The following is a 20,459-nucleotide window of genomic DNA, read 5'->3' on the forward strand; positions in this document are numbered from 1 at the left end:
GCATTATGCCTAGGATCTGCTTAAATATTTCCACTATCAGAGCCTGAATATGCTGAATATATGCTTGTATAGATTGTATTATTTAGCAGATTGGAATTATTCTTTTATATTTTTGTGAAATTTTAAACATTTTTTCAATAATTTCTAAATATTTGCTTTTCCCAAATATCAATCAAGCAAAAAAATCCACAAAACATGAAAATTTCCCGCCTTAAAGATCTTGGTTTAAAAAAACACTTACTTAAAAAAACACAGCCAGCTAGTCCAGGAGAAATTGTTTTTATGCTCACGTAAAATTATTTTGTTATGTTTTTATCGTTTAGAGCCAGCCCTTCTACCTGGGACAGATCTTTTGCACATAAATACAATGCTATAACTAATCAACCAACACCACTGAAAGTTCTTTTTATTCTATAAAACATTTTTTACATCAGGTGTTTCTCCCAAAATTAAAAACGGATTCGAAACAAAGATAAAACAGGGTTATAAAACTTTTAACAAACAGTCTTTTATTTCACATCCGTTAACAATATATTTTAGGTTAAAAGGAACAACATAAGCGATGTTCTTACAGTTTGTTTCCAGACCCTTTCGTTAATCTAAAACCAAAAACGCTAGTAACGAACTTGGTTCGTTACTTTAAAACAAGTCATATGAAACATTATTTTTACACTTCAACACCTGAGCATTTTACTATTTAAAGGTAATGTTTAAAATTCGCACCCAGGGCAATTTTTTTTCTTCGACACAAACTAGATCCCAGAAATAACTTAATAAATAGAGTCGATTTTTAAACTATATTTAATATGTTAAAATAAGACATAATTATTATACTACTTAATTCATATAGGACTTCATAACAAGCGAGTGATAATAATTTACAGGTTCCATGCTATTTATTGCAGTTACCTTATCTTTAAAGTACACACAAACTAACGTAAAAACATAAAATTTGGCTTGCGAAAGTTAAGTTGCTAGAATTGGTTCACGATGAATTTTATCGTGCCCAACATGGCATGGTAAGTCTCGATATTTCCTTTTTTAATTTTAATGTTGATGCAACAACGATGATCTGGATCTAAAGTATCTCTTATATGCGGACAGATTTACTTTGCAAATTTTCGTCAAACTTTTAATTTACGGGCAGCGATTCTTTCAAGGTCGTCTAAACTCATTGTTGTCAACAGCTGCTCGTAGTCCTGCAAAATAAACAAACATAAAACTTACACCAGAAAGCATTTTAAAAACCATTCTTGCTGCGCCTAATGTTCTCTGAAAATTTGGCTATATAAAAAAAATAATCATTTGCAACTGAAAGGTTGCGAAACCATGAGAAATAACTTTCGCGATTGACAATTTCGATGATTTCGGCGAGATTAACTTTCGCCATACGCATAGTTGCCAACCATTTCAATTTGTTCACATAATTCTATATTAAAGATATTTTGGAAAACACACAAACCCTTGTCTTATCAGCAACCCCTCCCCCCCCCTCTTCAATTAGCCAAATGGAGAAAAATTTTGGTAAATATTTTAATGCAAAAGTCAGCTATTGTTCAGCCGCTCTAAAACAGACCTAAGTATAAAAATCTTATTTAAATATCTTGTGCATATAAAAATAAAAAAAATGGCTTGATTTGGAGTTAAACGAACAAATCAACCGAAGAGAAGCTTAAAAATAGTTTATGATTATGAATGTTTCAGTTTTTTGAATTTAAATTAATAGGTAATTTTTATAGAAAAGTATTTAGAAAAGGTTAAAAGATGTGAAAAATAGCTTGAGATATAATAGATACATATTATAAGATAAAAATATTGCATTTTTTGGTATGATATATACCAAAGATATCGTACTAAAAACAATGATCAGAGTCTTTTGCCAGTACTGAAAAAATGTCTTACTAAAAAGAGCAAGTAAAGTAAGAAAGAAATGATAATGTATAAAACATACTTTTTGGTACTGCTTCATGATTTTTTGAACATCCGGTGTAGCATATTGCTTGAGTAAAATACTTTCTAGGGTTTTCCAAAAGTCATCTACAGCATAAACTGGTGCTTCAACAGTAACAGGAGCTGCCTGAGTTTTAGTTATGACATGAATCTTGCAATTCTCACAAATTCCGTATTCTGAAAGTTTTTTATCATCTGAAATACAATGTGTCATATGTCACACACCACATTTGGATAAACTTGGTTGGGACAGTTGTCATTATACATTTACATAGTCTCACAATAAAACTACTGACATATGAACATATAAAAACACCTATGAAGAAATTTAGGAAACTAATTGCTAAAACACATATGTTAAAATCATCGCAGACAAAAATAGTTGTGCTGTAAATTATTGTGTCCTAGCAAGATCCTATATTACTCCACACCTTTGTTAACAAATGTATATTCTATCCTTGTTAATGAAGTTTATTAAAAATAGATTAAAAATAATTGCAAATAGATTAAGATATCTCAATAATTTATGGTGGAGAATACCATAGCACAGCCTCAAACCACAACGTCGCAAGTTTATTTTTTTTCCAGTTTTTGATTTGCAACTATTTTTGTTTGCAAAGATTTATCACCAAATATGGCAAATTATTAACTAACTTGATAAGGTTTTTCCTTTATATACAAACTTTTGAAAAGCCACAGGTATACCACTCCTTTCTTCTACCTTTGCTTTGACTGCTTCAACAATGTCATATCCAAGAACCTGGGAACAAAAATATACAGTAAAAGGCCATCAAAACTTTTCTACCATGCTTACAAACATTTTTCCTGAAATTTTTCACAGAAAAGAACAAAAGTTTATTAATTACTTCATTAAATTTGTTTTTATTTTTCAGTATCCAAGTATTAGTTATTTAGATTTTGGATATTCCTCAATTTAAATTAGAGAGGTACTGCAGTATGACTAGCAGTACTTCTATGAAATCATACCCAGGACTTCATAAGAAAGACAACATTTTTATCTCTATTTTCATTTTTAAATTTTTAAATGACTTTAACAGAATTATATAGATTTTTCATTGGGTCATACAGTACATATATATTTATATAACTAATTATTTTGATTTTGCAATCAATCTTTTGAAATAAAGAAAACCTCCTAAATGTGTCATGCACCCTTATCTCCATAGATTTTATATCATATCAAATCAAGCAAAAATTCCTCGGGATGCTTGTCGTGTTTAGTAAAAATGATATTCTTAAGGAAAATAGTTAAAAAAATATTTGTTTAGAGAGATTGTAAGAGAATTCATATCCTGTAATGTCCTTATCTTATAGCAAAATTTTCTTATTTTGTGTTATATTGGAAAAAAGAGGCTTGTGTTCTTATAAAAAAGATGTATGTATATTCCGTGTTGTTTGAAGTACCTTGTCACCAGTATGTATTATATTTTGCTAATCGTTTGCTTTAGTGCCGCAAAAATGCACCTAATTTGAGAAATGGGATGAAGGCTGAGTCATTAACTGTCCTCCCAGTTCAACAAAAATTTTGGCTAACTGAATGATCTTGATTTTTGAACATGATACTCAACATAATAACATAATCAGTGTTCACTTTAGCTGTAATATGTGGTTACCACCTACGAAGGGGCTGGGTTGATGATATCTTTGTAATTCATTACATGTCTTAGAAAAGTACTATAATTGTAGGGATCTTGGAAGTAACGATCTTACAATCATCAGGTTTGAAAACGGTTTTTGAAGACGATGTCCTTTATTAACACACATTACTCCAACTCCTTACAGCAAATTGGGAAATTATTGGGAAGGTTTACCCTGCTGGTTAAATACAAAAAAAAAAAATGTTGTCTTAAGTCTGTGCAGGAAAATGTTGCTAAGTTTTACTTTTGGTTTATAAATCATTTTTAATTAAAGAATAGAAAGCTGCATGCTTGAGCAAGCACATTCTCGTAGATACTAAAAGTAGGAATCAGCAGTAACCAACAGTAACCAGCAGTATTTCGAAGTAACCACCAGAGAACCACCAGGATTATAAGGTAACCACCAGAGAACCAACTGTTTTTTAAGTAACCACAAGGTGTTGATTTTTATGCACAACACTTCATGACCTTAAAACTACCAAATGTGATAAATAAAAGGGCACCTAGTTTCCAGGGCTTTTTTCTGACACTTTATCCTTTTGCCAACTAGCTACTTTTAGTTGTTTTCACGATGTCCAAAAAATGGATTCCGCGAAGATTAATTTTCGAAAAAATATGAATAAAATTCGCGGAATTCGCAATAATTAACTAACTTAAGTTATTTATTTATTTATTTCGCCTAAAGGCAATAATGGAAACAAGAAGAACAGAATGAAAATAGTGTCTTCAGGATTAAAGTTCATTCTTTGTTTGAAATAAAATTTTAAAATATAAACTTTTCAAGGAAAAAACGTTTATATCAAAAGCATAATTTTTTTACCTGAACAGAAACCATGTGAGAAAAACAAACGTATATTTTCTGCCAGATGCCACGATGTTTCTCCACAACCTTTATTAATTCATTCCAAATTTACTGTCTACCCCCAAAAAATGTCTCGTTTTGGATCCCTCTCTGTATAGTGTTATATTTGGTTTACAATACACAGATTGCAAAATAAAAATCCTTTAATACATAATCTGATTAAGCGGAATAATTTTTTAGGAAGCGTTGAAGGAAGTGTGTAATCGCTGCAAAAAATAAACTTAAATTTAATATGGATTCCTCAACAGTGGATACAATGGCAGTAAAGGTATCTCTCACGCTCGATGACTTCAAACTGTGTAGTTTAATAATTCATTCAATTCATTCGAACTTTAACGTCTACCACAAGAAAACAATTACTCGTTTTGGACTCTCCTCTGTATAGTGTTTTTCGTTATATTTAGTTTACAATTCAGATATTAGTTTGTTATTTAAAATATTAATTTTGTTTTTGTTAATTCTTGCGTGTGGTTTTAAAAGCCTTCTGTCTCAACTGTTGCATAAAGCCTGAGTCACACCAGACATAAACATTTCTGAAAAATAGGTCATGAACAGTTGTGTCATCATCATCATCATCATCATTCTCGGCTTAACGTCCGTTTACCATGCTAGCGTGGGTTGGACGTGGATATTAATGACCCTCTTCCAATCTGATCTAGACTGTGTTAGATCTAAACTCAACTTCCTCTGTATCAAGTCTGTCCTTATAACCTCCTGCCAAGTCTTTCTCGGTCTGCCTCTGGGCTTTGCCCCAGGAACTATCAAGTCTCTACACTTTCTTACCCAATTATCCTCCTCCATTCTTTCCCCAGCCAATTCAATCTTCTTATCTGTATAACATCTTTAATTCTACAGAGACTTAGCCTGCTTCTTAGCTCATCTGAACTCTTTCTGTCTCTCAGACTGGCGTTACACATCCACCTAACCATTCTCATATCATTCCTTTCTAAACGATCAAGATCTTCCTGCTTCACTGCCCATGTCTCACTCCGTACAACATAACACTTCTTACACAGGCCTCATACAACCTACCTTTAACCTCAATTGACAGGACTCTGCTAGTCAACAAAGGAAGTAACTCTCTGAACTTTTTCCAAGCAGAACCTATCCTGCAAGTAACACTTCTTCCAACACCCCCTTCACTGCCCAACATATCACCTAAGTAACAGAAGTTCTCAACTATCTCTAACGAGCCACTGTTGTACATCATTAAAGCTGGAAATACTTCATTCTCTATAATCTCACCTTCGCAACGCTTGCATACAAACTGAATGTCAGCTCTTAACCTTCCACTAATACTACTACACTTCTTATGTACCCAATGCTTGCAAGTCTGACAAAAAATTGAGTTACTACCAACCCCTTTCCTGCAAACTCCACAAGGCCACTTTCCAACTACAAGGTCACACTTGGCTGCAATGCTACTAATCATGACTTCAGACTTTGCTGTGTTTACCTTTAGCCCTTTCTCTTCTAGTCCTTTCTTCCACTTCTCAAATTTTTTAACTAATTATTCCATCGACTCTGCTATGAGAACCAAATCATCTGCATACAATAACTCCCATGGACAACCTGTTCTGAACTCCATCGACAGCGCTTCTAAGACTAGAATAAACAACAAAGGACTAAGTACAGAACCCTGATGTACACCAACATTTACACTAAATTTATCACTAAGTGAATCGTTAATCACGACACGACTTCTAGCATTGCTGTACATAGACTGTACCATCGTAACTAGGCACTCATCCACACCTAATTTTCTCATAGCCCACCAAATAACTTTACGTGGCACTCTATCAAAAGCTTTCTCTAAATCTACAAAGGCAAAATAGAGATCCTTTCTCTTTCCTAAATACTTTTCCTGAAACTGTCTGAGTAAAAATATTGCATCTGTAGTTCCACACCCTGGAACAAAACCAAATTGCATCTTATCTATATCAATTCTTTCTCCAAGTAACTTATCAATCACTATTTCAATAACTTTCATTACTTGATTAACCAACTTCAAACCTTAATGCATCACCCTTGCCCTTAAAACAATTCACTATTACACTCGACTGCCACTCACTCGGAATAGCACCATCCTTTATAATCTGGTTAGCAAGACTTGTAATAAGCTCAACTCCAATATATCCAGATGCTTTTACCATCTCAGCAACAATACCTGATACTCCTGCAGCCTTGCCAATCTTCAATTTCCTAATAGCCTCCACTACCCATTCTGTCTTGATCTGCATAGCTGGCCCTTCTACAACATCATCATCAGACAAATTATCCTCGTCCCAATCAAACTCAGTGTTAAGCAACCTCTGATAATGATTCTTCCAAGCTACCCTATTCTCCTCCTCTGTGCTAGCCAAAACACCTTCATCATTACGTATACACTTCTCACCTACGACATCTTGATTAGTCTTCTTCATTTGCTTTGCTATCTTGAATACCTCATTGCGTTGGTCTTCCCTTCTTAACACATCTGCAAATCTGTTTCTCTCTGCTTATGATTTTGCCTTATACACTGCTGGACGAGCGCGACGCTTAGCTTCTATGTAAATATTTTTACTACCACCTGACTTCCACTCTTTCCAAAGTTTCCTCTTTTCCTTTATACACTGGTTAACCTCATTATTCCACCACCAGGTCTGTCTATGTCTAGCTGGTCCTTTCGTCCACCCACAGGTATCATCAGAAGCTTCTAGAAGACAATTCTTCAAAGTAGTCCAAGTACTTTCAACATTGTCACTATCACATTGACCATTGTGGGCTAACTGCTGAACTTTTGCACTAAATTGTCTTGCTACAAATCTCTTCCTTCAGCTTCCAGACTTTTCGACGGGCCTGTACTTTCCCTTGGCTTCTTTAACACTCTTTAAGATAATATTACAAACCAGCAACCTATGCTGGGAAACACACTCTTCCTCCGATATAACTTTCACGTCCTTCACCACTTTCTTGTCTGACTTTCTAACCAGGAAGTAATCTATCTGTGTCTTACAACCACCTGACTCATATGTTATCAGCCTACTCTGTCTCTTACTGAATGATGTGTTGCAAACCACCATGTCCGTTGCCATTCCAAACTCAAGCAATCTCTCCCCTTCCTTATTTCTGCTTCCAAATCCATAGCCTCCATGCACACCTCTATAACCTTCAGATGACTTTCCAACATGACCATTAAAGTCGCCGCCCACCATGACAAGTTCGGTGTCTCCAAACTTTGATGTGACTGCTATTAACTCATCATAAAACTTATCTTTATCTTCCTCACTGAGTCCACACTGTGGAGCATAAACTGACAGAAAAGTGACAATCCTATTACCTATCAAAAACTTTATCACTATAATACGACTATTAACACGCATAACATCTATTACTTTTTCTACCCACTTCTCTGCAACGAATATGCCAACTCCTCCATATCCATCACTATTACCAATCCAAAAAAGCTTATACCTTGCCCTCCTACCTTCCACAAATCTCACTGAAGCTCCTCTCCACCTGACTTCCTGAACACAACACATATCAACAGATCTATGTTCTAACATTTCAACTACTTCACCTGCTCTACCTCTCAGAGTACCAACATTTACACTAGCCATCCTCAACCTAGTGTTATCCGCCTTATGATGTGATAGCTGGGTAACGGTCTGACGATGCTCACACCTGACATCTGTCCTACCGTGCGCGACACCTTCACTCCTTAGAGTTCCAGCTCCGTTTACGCAGTTTGTCTGATCAACTATTCTTACGGCCATTAATAAAGAGTTTTGGCATTGTTTTACAGCTGGATGCTCTTCCTAGCGCCAACCGTTCACAGACCGGACTGGGTGTTTTTAAAGTGACACCATCACTATGTGGCATTTCATGGGACTTCCACAATCGCCCCTTTAAACTAAGGTATGGTGGAGGACGTTCAACTCCTCTCTTGTCTCCTAAAGAGACCCTTCACCAGCATGTGTACATTATAAAATGTTTCACATTCGAAGCGGTAGTTGTGTTTATTTCGTTTTATCTATTAAACTGGTCGTTTTTTTGTGGTCATTTAAAAAACTTCTGGTTCTCCGTTGGTTACTTCAAAATACAGGTGGTTCTCTGGTGGTTACTTCATAATACTGGTGGTTACTTCAAAATACTGCTAGTTCCTACTTTTAGTAAAGGCGGCACATTCTTTACAAAACAGTTGGTTATTCAATAATTCTGCAAAAACGCTGAACGATCAGGTTTGTTTGATAGCTTGGCATACGTCATTTGTTTTCTTACATTTGCTTACCTACTAGATCGTTTAGGAGAGAAAGGTCTCCATTGCAGTCTGATCGATATCCAAAAATGGATATGTCAATTATATCCAAATGTGGATATATGGCCCGATTTAGTGAAAAAAGCATAATTTACCCTCTTTTTCTGACAAATTGCTCTAATATAATATCTTAAGCAGGATAAAAATTGTTACAAAATATATCACCAAAAAGGATATTTTCTAACGCTTCTTTACCAGTTTTCTGCGTGTTTTTAGCTTGTGTCAATCAAACAAATTATTTTTCAAGTTGGTTAACAGCGAGCGTAATATTTTTCAAAAGTTGTCATTTTACTTGTCTTTCATGCAAATTAGATTGGTTCCAAGGTTTTAAAGGTATACTATCTATACCTTTCTGAAAGCCAAAAGTTTCTTCTTTAACATAATGTAGGATTTGTATTAGGTACGCTTTTTTTACTCCGAGGTACGTTTTAGAAAATCAAGTAACAGATTTGTATTATCAAACCGCCCTAAACACCCGTCCATTTTTTCGTTTTTTCCCTGATTATGTTTTATCCTGTTTCCCCTGGTTTTTCCTGAAGGATCGATGGCGGGTTAGCTGCTTGCGTTGCTGCGCCCATTATATCCGAGAGTGAATATATTCCACAGTCAGGGAAATCCTCTTAACTAAACTGTATAGCTTAATTTGGAGATTTCCTGAATAAGCTGTATCATACAGCTTAATTAGGTGGCATACATCTAAATTAGGAGGTAGAAAAAGTTTTTCCCTGATTTCTCGAAATATGTAAATTTTAGCAGAATCACCGCTGCAGCTCTTTCATTGTCAGTTTGACCACTATATTATAAAAGAAGAACGGTATTTCCAGCACCCTGGGTTCAAAAGATAGTCTATTTAAGCTGTACTGAAGTTAAGATGTCACGTCACATGATACATCCCATTTAAGCGGATATTTTTAAAACTTCAAAATTAGCGGATCTCCGGGGTGCTAAGAAAAAACTAATGTATTGGAGATGTTTATATGCACGTCAATATTGGATTTATTCAGTTAGATAGGTGCTAAAATTCAGATGTGTGTTTTAGATGATTAAAGTTTTGTACATCTTAACTAAGCTGTAAAACGCCTAATTAGACTGTACCATACATCCTAATTAAGCTGACATCTAAATTAAGCTGTACAGCTTAATTAAGAGAGGATGTCTCTGACTGTTCAAAACATATGCAGTTTTGGATATCGATTAGACTGCATTGTTGGCGAAGGTAGCGGATTTCATAAAAATGGCAAAAAAGAATGCAATATTTATAAATTATATTGACAAATTATGCAAAATAATTGGTAAATTCCGTAATAATATAACATTACTACGATATAAGAAAATGATTTTTTTGAAGTGGGAGGTAGCTAGAGAGGTAGCTAGGTAACTGTTCTGCCCAATCTTGGAACGCTTAGAACAATTGTGGAAATCAAAGAGAACAATGAAAATTTTAGACTGTACCTCTTAAAAGGAACTTTAAATTGAAAATTTTCTTGGCAAATCAAAAGGCCAAAAAATTATACCATGTAAACTATTCAACCATATTAGCTGGCTAAAGCTAGCTAGATGATAGATGTGCATATTTTACATGGCTAGCCTCACAAATATAGAGGGATATACCCTGTCTATTATCTCCAGGAGAGGCCATGGCTTTGATGGGGAGTCCTGTATGATGTGTAATATGTAATGCTCTTTTTGAGCTACACAAACTTAATTAGGGTCCAGCGCTCTGCCAGACAACTCCCTGCAACATCCAACGGCCCACACAGTGCGCCATCTCACCAATTTCCCTCACATGGCTTGGGTTAACCCAGGGCTATGCTAAAATTTAATTGCTCATATTGAATCGCCGTCAAGGGGAATCGAACCCCAGTCTCCCGCACAAAGAACGAGAGCGATAACCACTAAACTACGGCTCATCCAATGAAGTTATCAGCAATGTGGTTGAATACGATTTATTTGAGTATTCATATAAAAACATTTTATTTTAAAATTTGGCTACTACATACTACAAACTGTATAAAAATGTATAATACGTGCTAGCTACACCATCAATCAGGGTAAACACCTAATTAGGCGGCAGGACCTAATTAGGTGAGTCGTTTGGTTAGGCGACGTGTTTAATTAGGCTACCCGTAGTCTAAACCAGGCGAACAAAAATTTCCTGTTGTAAATACGTCAAAATCATTGCGTTTGGCACTACAATTTTTACGTGAATCAAATCTGTCCACTTTGCAGACAATTTTGACCAATTATCGTCTTATTTGCATCGCGCATTAGCAACTTATGGCCTCAAACCTTGTGTGGCAATATTTGTTGTTTTAAATAATGGATTTCAGCCATTCACACCACAGAAAAAAAAAATATGGCAGACGAAAACGTGGTATTGTTTGATTTTAGCGTAACCTAATTAGGTTATATATTTAATTTTAACATAATTCTTCCTTGTGCGAACATATCGAGGCACGATTGGCAATTTTGGAATCATGTTCGCGTAGACTATCCATTCTGAACAAAGAGTTTTTGAAATTTTTTCTTAGGAATGTGTGACAAGCCATTAAATATTGTAATGTTTTAACTAGGTTACATATGGCCTAACTAGGCTACAATGAGTCACCTAAATAGGTGGTATGCCCTAATTACCCTACCGTCGCCTAATTAAGTGTTTACCCTGACTAAGAGGGTGCCGATAAGCCGCAAACGCCCGCATATATACGGACAAGTTCGGGCGACTTTTCGAATAAAATTGGCGTTTGCCCCCCCCGAAATCGCCCGCACTTTCCCGAAAATCGCCCGGAACATTCCTGAAATGCAATTCCTTGTAACAAACCATGCAGACTATATTCGGGAAGAAGGCGCTTGAAGAGAAAGGAGTTAATATAGTTTATATATAAGTTATTTATAAAGTAAATTTTATCAAAAACCATCAAAAACAGTTCTTTTAAGAACTTCACTACCACATAGTAAGTTTATTTTAATTTTTATATATAGTTTTTTTGAATCACATTAGTGTCTGTTTTTTTTTTCTTTTTTGGGCATTATTCGGGCCTATGCGGGTTTTTTCGGGCGAATCCTTATATTTTTTTCAAAAGGCCGAACTCGCCCTAAAACGCCCGCACTTTTTACGGTGTATGCGGCTTATCGGCACCCTTGTCCCTGACTGACCATAGCTATAGCTACATTTTTTACTGTGTTGTGTGTGCAAAGACTGGCAATATAACAACAACATTAACATAACAGTACCGCCAAATTTTGTGTAAATTTTTTGTGTAAATACCCAAAATTAATGTGCCTGAGAATGTTTGTTAGGTCTTGCAAACAACAGAGCTTGTGTGGCACATCCCTTCTTTATATAAAATCTAAAAGGTGTCTAAAGATGGGCCTAACATGGTCTCCTGCCCAATCTTGTGACGCCCTGCCCAGTCTTAAGACTGATCGTCCATTCTTAAGACTGGGCATTTATATGTTCAAAAATTGGGCAGTGTCTAAGATTGGGCAGAATATAACTTCAAATTCTGGCTAACTATATTATTAACATACCACAATCTTTACTATTGTAAAGGGAAGTTCAACAAAACATTGCCTACTTACAGACAATTGAAATTCCTTTCCTCCAAGAACTTTCGCTTGTATAGAGAAGTTTGACATGACGATGAAGAGAGGAAAGACCGTCACATTAGTTTCGAAAAAAGAAATCTTTGTTTGTTCTTTCCGAGTATGGCTAAAACTGCCATGTGATCCTTATGGGGTTTGAGAATAAAAAAAAGACCCAATGCTGGTAACAAGATAGTTTAGTATTCGATGATTGTACCTTATGTAATATAGAAGAAAATGTTTCTGACTTTAAAACGCTTTTGACGATCGCTTATATTTTTTTGAGGATTATGTACAAACATAATTTTTCAACTTTTTGTTGCAAACACTAGCAAGTGGATTATTATTTTTTCACTTTCGAAATGGACGACCCGAAAATTAAGTTCATAACACCAAACACAACAATGGTCGTAGTAATACATGTGCCGCTGGGGTGGAATATCTGCATTGATATTATCTATTCTTGTTCCATTTTTGATTTCGTTTTTGTCAATAAAATTATAAAGTTAATTATTCCGAGATACTGAATACATTATTGTTTTTTATTAACGTTATGGTTATTATATTACTTGCTATGAAACAAGTCCCATCTACCTGATATGATACTTGAAACCTAGCTAGCTAGGCCAGTTAAATGTCTACAAAAAAACATATTTCTACCACAGATGCGTTAAAGTTGATTGAACAGCTTCAAAATTTTGTAGTACAGAGGAATGAAATAATAGAGGGGCTTAATATTAAAATTAAACATCTTGAAAAGGAGCGTGATGTTTTGAAGCAAGAGATTAAAGTAATGAAAGCAGCTCAAGGAAAGAAAAGGTAAGCATGCCAAAAAATTGCTTAGCAATTGGATATTTTTCCTTAATATCCTAAAAATTATTAAAATGTGTGTGTAGATTATTTGTGTTACTAGCCAAAGGATTGTCTTTTAGCTAGCTAACATAGTTCTCTCCATGTTATCCTTCTTTATCAGTACCGCACTTTTCCCCGATTGGGTGGGTCTCCCCCCCTCCCCGATCAGGGAGTCTGCAACTTCCAAATTAGTTGAGACTTGCCCGGATCAGGTGAGTACTTTTTGTGAAAAAAAAATGTTTTGTAAAAGGGTAGCGTATGATCCTCCAACTCCGTGAAAAAAACACATTTAACGTTCTTATATCCATATCGTCAACATATCGGTTATTTCAAACTTTTATTATCGTAGCGCTATCTGTCACGGACCGTTCGGGGGGTATGACAAGAAAAAAAATACATTTATTTGTGGACAAATAAGCCGGATCCGACATGTACTATCATCCGATAATGCCATGATGGATCCTTCAACTCCGTGAAATTTGAAAAACACGTTTGCTTTCTGATGACTAGCAAAAATATTTTAAAAATTAAAATATTCGTTAGAAAACATTCTCAAATCATTGGACCCTCAGAAAAGTTATATATAACATGACCATAATTATAATCAATTAACTGAGATAACAATATATATCAAAAATGACCACCGTCGCGCTTGACTTGAAAATCACAAAAAGGTGTAGCCAGCTGAACTTACCGCCAAATTTTTGTCATGCGGGAGTTCCGACACCCCTAAAATGATAAAGTGGTAGTATCAAACCCCCTGAATCGAATTCATTCATTAAAAATGGTAGACAGAGCTGTGGTAAGTTGTTGTAGGCTTCGAAAGCAGTTTCACGGAGTTATCGGATTCACGGAGTTGGCGGATCATACGCTAAGCTGCTGGACAAAAGTGTGGGCCAATTTTGTTTATATGAAGTCACATGCTCATTTCGCACTGATTCACCAATACACCTTTACGATAATTCGAGAAAACTAACACTCCATCCCAGCTTATTTTGCGATCAGAGGAGGTAAACATCACACTTTTATTAGAGTTTATTAAGGAGAAAACAGGTTTTTTTGTGATAACTTTTCTTGCCGCATTTTGTTTTTAATAAAAAGTACACATAAGTTGTATCTTATTATTATTAACGTTTCCTGAAAAATTGAAAGAAATTGATACGACGGAAGTTAAAAAAACTGGAGAAAACACGCTTTCGTCTCTAACAAACTGTCATAAAAACCCGATTTTTACCTCCTTTTTTCCGATATTGTAAAACGATGGAGAGCCGTAGGAACGCATATGCAATTGAATTATCGTAAAGGTGTAATAAAAAAAAAATCACCATGCCATTCTGGCAATGTTAATGTTTATTTACATTGGATCAACAACATGATAAAATACTATTTGTTTCTGGCTAACATGTTGGAAAATTTTTATTATTTTGATATCTTGAAGCAAGCAATAGCTATCTTGTGAATAATAAGTATATAATATTTGAGTCTTTTATTACGTATACAGATGACGGAGCTACTGCATACTAACAGGATACACCAAAGCGGCTAGGCGACAAACGGCTTAGGTGACAAATAAGATAAATTAGGCCATCCAAAGCAAAAAACCAATGTAAAAATATATTTGTGAAAGAAATGATTGATACCCTATAGCGCTGGCTAGCTAAGGACATTAGAAACATGTTATTGGTGTAATGGCTTCATCACATATGTAAAATAAACTCTGAGCAAGCGAACCCATTTATAATGTAGAAAGATGGCCAAAACTTTTGTAAAATATGTCGTAACATTGATTGGGGGAGAATCACTCGATTGACTGAGTACAAGCTCCAAAGCGCCACTCACTCGATCGGGGTATTAAAAAGTTAGCGTCCACCGCCGACTCACCCAATCGGGTGATTGCCCCCGATCAGGGAGGACTCACCCGATCGTGGAAAAGTGCTGTACTGTTTATACAGTACAGTCCAGATGTAAGCGTACGCGTACGCTCAAGTTTCACACCTTTTTCTCGGAGGCGGTAGTTGTTTGTCTTTTGTTCTTATTAATTATCTTGCGAGTCTTGTAAGTCATTAACTTGCGCGTAATAAACAAAGGATTATTGAAGAAAAAATAGCTTATTATAACTGCGCGTAACTATTGTCAAATAGTGTTAACATAACTATTCCCAATAGCATATTGCAAATGTTATCAACTCTATCAATGTGACACGAAGAGCCATTGTTTAATATTTTTATTAAACAAATGTTTTGCGTGGAAACTAAATAAACTAGCGAGAAGGCATTGTTGGTTGCGCGGGTGAAATAAAGCTTTTAAGCGATAGAAATTATTATATTTTAACAAAGATTGAAACTTTAATTTTAATAGAAATGTTTTTTTAGATTGCATTTTAAAAGTTTAAAAACGAAAAACGGCGATAAAAATGTTTTTTAGATCGCATTTTAAAAGTTTAAAAACAGAAAACGGCGATAGAAATGTTTTTTTAGATCGCATTTTAAAAGTTTAAAATCGAAAAACGGCGATAGAAATGTTTTTTTTAGATCGCATTTTAAAAGTTTAAAATCGAAAAACGGCGATAGAAATGTTTTTTTTAGATCGCATTTTAAAAGTTTAAAAACGAAAAACGGCGATAGAAATGTTTTTTTAGATCGCATTTTAAAAGTTTAAAATCGAAAATTTGGGTAGACAAAGTAAAGTTCGAACGAATTAATAAATGTTGTGGAGAAACATCGTGGCATACGACAGTAAATATGCATTTGTTTTTCTCACATGGTTTCTGTTCAAGTAAAACAATTATGCTTTCAATATAAACGTTTTTTCCTTTAAATGTGTTACATTTTATTTTAAAGAATGAACTTTAATCCTGACAACACTATTTTCATTCTGTTCTTCTTGTTTCCATTATTGCCTTTAGGCAAAATAAATAAATAAACAAGAAGCCCTGCGGCTTTAAGATTTCCGTCATTAGCCTGAAGGATTTTGAAATTTAAAGCAGACCTTGAAAACGGAGAATTATGGGGTTAACAAATCACGAGTGTCACAATTCTCAACTATTTTTGTAACTAACCTGCAATGTTAAAATACAACTCAATAAATAAAAAATAAAAATTTTACATAGCTATAAAGTATTCTAAAATAACAGTAAAACTTTAACTGGATATTTTTCCAAATGATCAGGAAATTTCTCTTTTCTCTTGTTGTAAATTTTTTGAAAATGCAGATGGTACATGGTTTGATAACAGCTGATCTAAAAAAAGTACGTTTAAAATAAGAAACAAGAATACAATTTTACCATAAACTGCATTAAAACCAGGTTGTTTAATTATTGTCTCTTTGCCTCTTTGATTTAAAAAAGGGAATTTAATACAAAGATACAAATCCATGCAATGTGATGCACAGGTATATTATATATATAAATATGTATATAAATTTAATCAGGCCGGCTTTTGATATCTTTGTTAAACAAGTAACATATTAAGCAGGCGATGCATGATTTTGAAACCTGTGGACAATAGAGGATTTATTTTGTTGAAATTGATTTATTGAATTTAACTGATTGTTTATTATTCTTTTTTGATTCAAATTCTCAAATTTGAATTTCTTTCGGGGAGTCGGATTAGTTGCAAGTTTTCATTTTGAGGAAACTGATTGGTCATTGTTTTGTTTGACAAATTGAATCCAACAAGTTGAAACATAAAAGGATACACACACAATAAATTTGCGGATTTGAAAAATCGAGGGTCCTTTTCGTGAGATTTTTAGAAATCAAGTCATTTCTAAGAAATTTTAGAAAAATATTTTTGTGATACTTTGGGTGAGTTAAAGAAAGATTTTCAAGCAAATTAGGCACAAGGAGAACTGATAATTAGCCAGTAAGAGAATAGTTAGCCGTTTTCAATGGCACCATAGATCTCCACATAGCCATCTATATTTATATAGATCAACATAAAGTTGTGCTTCAATTAAAACCAAGAAAAAGAACAAGAAACGATTTTGTAAAAAAGTTATTTTACTGTAGCTAGCAGTACATATATATGTTGTATATATTATTAAACAACAAAACTATTCTGATTTCAAGAAAAAAAGATGCAGTTAGCTGTAAAGAACACAAAGAAGCTTTTAATGGCTAATTATACTAGGCGTAGCATCTAATTATCCTGCATTAGCTAACTATATATTGTTAAGGTTAATTATCAGTTCACCAGCTGGTCAAGTGCAAGCAACAATTAACTTTTGTCACGTTTTGACAACTTTTCTGCAAAAAATATATATATATATATATATATATATATATATATATATATATATATATATATATATATATATATATATATATATATATATATATATATATATATATCTTATGACATTTTGTGGGACTATATATATATATATATATATATATATATATATATATATATATATATATATATATATATATATATATATATATATATATATATATATATATATATATATATATATATATATATATATAGTCCCACAAAATGTCATTTGGAAGTTATTTTTAGCCCCCTTTTTTCCCATAAGAACAGGAGTTCGGTCTCCAGTCATGGAAGAACTATGCAAGGCAGGATAAAGGTTTTTTGTTGCTTGCTCTTTAAGAAAAAAAGGCACTCTAATCAAAGCACTATTTTGTGTAGCTAGCTCCATAGCTAGCTAGCAAGTAATAATTTCATGACTATCAAAAGGGTATGTCAGCACCAATCAAAAGAAGATCCAAGTAAGTACCAAAAATTGAGATAGCTAGCTAGCCAGCACACCTTTCTCACTTAGCTATATATAAAATAATTCTTACCTGATAAAATACACGAATTTAAAAAATAGTGCTTAGCTCCCATCAATAAAGCTATTACGACCAAATCAAAGAGACCAGCAAGGGGCGACCAACAAAATGTAAGCACTTTTATTCATGGCCACACACGGAATGTTTTAGGTCATAAAGTGTTGTGCATAAAAATCACAACACCTTTGCGCCGCTGTTGCTGCCTTATCTGGAGTAAATTATTAATAACTGCTGGTTCTCTTGCGGTTACTTCATAATACTCGTGGCTTTCTGGTGGTTACTTCAAAATACTGCTGGTTACTGTTGGTTACTGCTGGTTCCTACTTTTAGTATCTACATTTTAAGCCACGGAAATGTAATGCATCTACAAGTGTAATAATTTAACCAGCTAATGGAAAATACATTTGGCTTAGTTTTTCAGTTTTAGATTATCACCAACTTTGCTTTACCAGATGACCAAGTTTGTCATGCCAATGGTTTTTTTTGGATACTATACAAAATACCTTTCTTTTTTTGTTGCTAAGACATCTGTATTATTCAGACAAGTCTACCATACAAGTGGTTGCATTGTCTGACTTCACATACTTTCTGTTTGCTTTACCTGCTGTGTCAATAACTCATGCTTCCTTCCAAGCCACAATTCATCTTAAGTCAGAACAGTATTATTGTGTACACAGAAAAGACGTTTTCTAGGGAAATTAGTTTGTCCAGAGCTTTTACAGACCCGCTGGCACTATAAAATCTTCACTAGCTTTAATGCTTTGGATCCATCTTTATTTTCTTTTTCTATCTACAGTAGTAGTAGTAGTTTTAGTAGTAGTAGTATTTATTTCATGTGAGATAACTGTATATTTTACATTAAACGAATAGCTACGGGGAGACCATCAGATAGCATAAATACTAATGTAGGTGATGGCCACCTATATAAATTATTAAAACAATTGCAATAAGCAATGTAAAAATTACAAAAAAGAAATTTTTAGTAAAATCATTTTTTTATACAGTGGAGAGGTTAGTTTTATAACAATCCAGAAGATAAGGTTTCACACTTTTTTAGTTGTTTTAAGTGAGAGAGGCTAGGTCCTATTGGTGGATGTGTTGTTGGATATTGTTCCAATTAAGGATATTGGTAACGTATAGATTTCAGACCAAATGAGGTAGGTAACAAAAGGTCTAGCGAGGAGTTTAATGGATTTACTTCTTGCTTAAGGATTAAATGAATGGTAGACCAATTTAAAAATATCACAAATATTAACTTGAGAATGCTGATTGATAATATTAAAAGTTAAAATAATGTTGAGAAATTTTAAAAGATCTGAAAAAGTAAAGAGCATTAAGATTAAGAAAAATAGAAACATAGCTATGATGCTTCCTGAGTAGACCTGCCTGTAAAATTTTTTTTCTGAATTTTTGCACAAAGATAAAGAACAAAAGACTCTTAAATGTGAAGAAGTCAGTTTTTAAAGAAAACACCTTATTGCCTCAAAAATGGCAGATTTATGAGCAAAATGATCCAAAAACGGTCCAAAAATACGGTTTTTACAACATTTCTCAGGATTGGATCATTAATTTTTTCTGTTGTTTTGCACAATGACAGGAAACAATAAACCATCAAATCTGACAAGTTACCTAAGCGCAAAATAGCAAAACGATCGTAAAATATGTTTATTTTAACATTTCTCAGGGTTGGACCATTAGTTTTGTTCTGATTATTTGCCCAAAGATAAAAAACAATTGATCCTCAAATGCTACAAGAATTTTTGAAAATTATATTTTCGACCCAATAATGGCAGATTTGTGGGCAAAATGAGTCAGAACTGTTCAAAAAATGGATTTTAGAACTGAGAACTGCGAAGTTGTTTTAATTTACAAAAGTTTTGATAATACCTAGTACATACACTATTCATTATTTAAACTGTCCTTTTTTCGATAAAAGATTGTTGTTCAAAACACAAGTTAATTAATAAATCCAGGTAGGTCCATCAAAGTGTTATGCTTGTTACCTTCTTGACCAAGTTATTGATTCCTGTAAATAATTTTATTATTGCAAATAATTAATACTACTATTTATTAGGAAATATTGGATTGCAGGCAAATTTTCATTTTTGGCAATATGAATTGTCATACAAATTTGATGTATATGCTAAAATCACCAAAACTGATCATAAGGTGCCTAATCAACTTCACATTTTTGATTCTAAAATCCAAACCTTTTTTTTATACATTGAAAATCTGTTTAAATTCTTATCCATTAATTTTTTTTAGTTTTTGATGTATACTTTAACCAAAGTAAAAGTTTTGAGACATTTCAAAACAATTCTTATTCTTTTGGAATTGTCTTGAATCGTTTTAAATTCCTGTCAAGTTTGATCCCAATGTTTGAAAACAAAAATAGAAATTATTAATCTGATTGGTTATAACTGTTTCACTTAAAACAAAAAAAATTCCAGCCACATT

At 33.8% G+C, this 20,459-nt stretch overlaps 2 protein-coding genes across 3 annotated transcripts in view; one reads left to right on the forward strand and one right to left on the reverse strand.

Annotated features, from left to right (window-relative positions):
• Positions 1–375: 375 nt before the first annotated feature.
• Positions 376–12,498, reverse strand: LOC130625493 (ubiquitin-like protein 4A-B). Its single transcript, XM_057440600.1, has 4 exons — positions 12,350–12,498; positions 2,605–2,710; positions 1,952–2,145; positions 376–1,199 (listed from the first exon to the last, which is right to left on the reverse strand). The coding sequence occupies exons 1-4, from the start codon at positions 12,404–12,406 to the stop codon at positions 1,125–1,127; spliced, it is 432 nt and encodes a 143-aa protein (XP_057296583.1). The 5' UTR covers positions 12,407–12,498; the 3' UTR covers positions 376–1,124.
• Positions 12,499–12,724: 226 nt separating this feature from the next.
• Positions 12,725–20,459, forward strand: part of LOC130625490 (IQ motif and SEC7 domain-containing protein 3-like) — a 30,169-nt gene continuing 22,434 nt past the window's right edge. Inside the window, exon 1 of one of the 2 annotated variants that reach the window (XM_057440597.1) lies at positions 12,725–13,171. In XM_057440597.1, coding sequence (XP_057296580.1) covers positions 12,987–13,171 — 185 coding nt within the window. In that variant the 5' untranslated portion in view covers positions 12,725–12,986. The remainder of the gene's footprint in view (positions 13,172–20,459) is intronic. The other variant, XM_057440596.1, reaches the window with a different exon arrangement.

The sequence above is a fragment of the Hydractinia symbiolongicarpus genome, chromosome 14 (genome assembly GCF_029227915.1).
Source record: "Hydractinia symbiolongicarpus strain clone_291-10 chromosome 14, HSymV2.1, whole genome shotgun sequence".
Classification (NCBI taxonomy): Eukaryota; Metazoa; Cnidaria; class Hydrozoa; order Anthoathecata; family Hydractiniidae; genus Hydractinia; species Hydractinia symbiolongicarpus.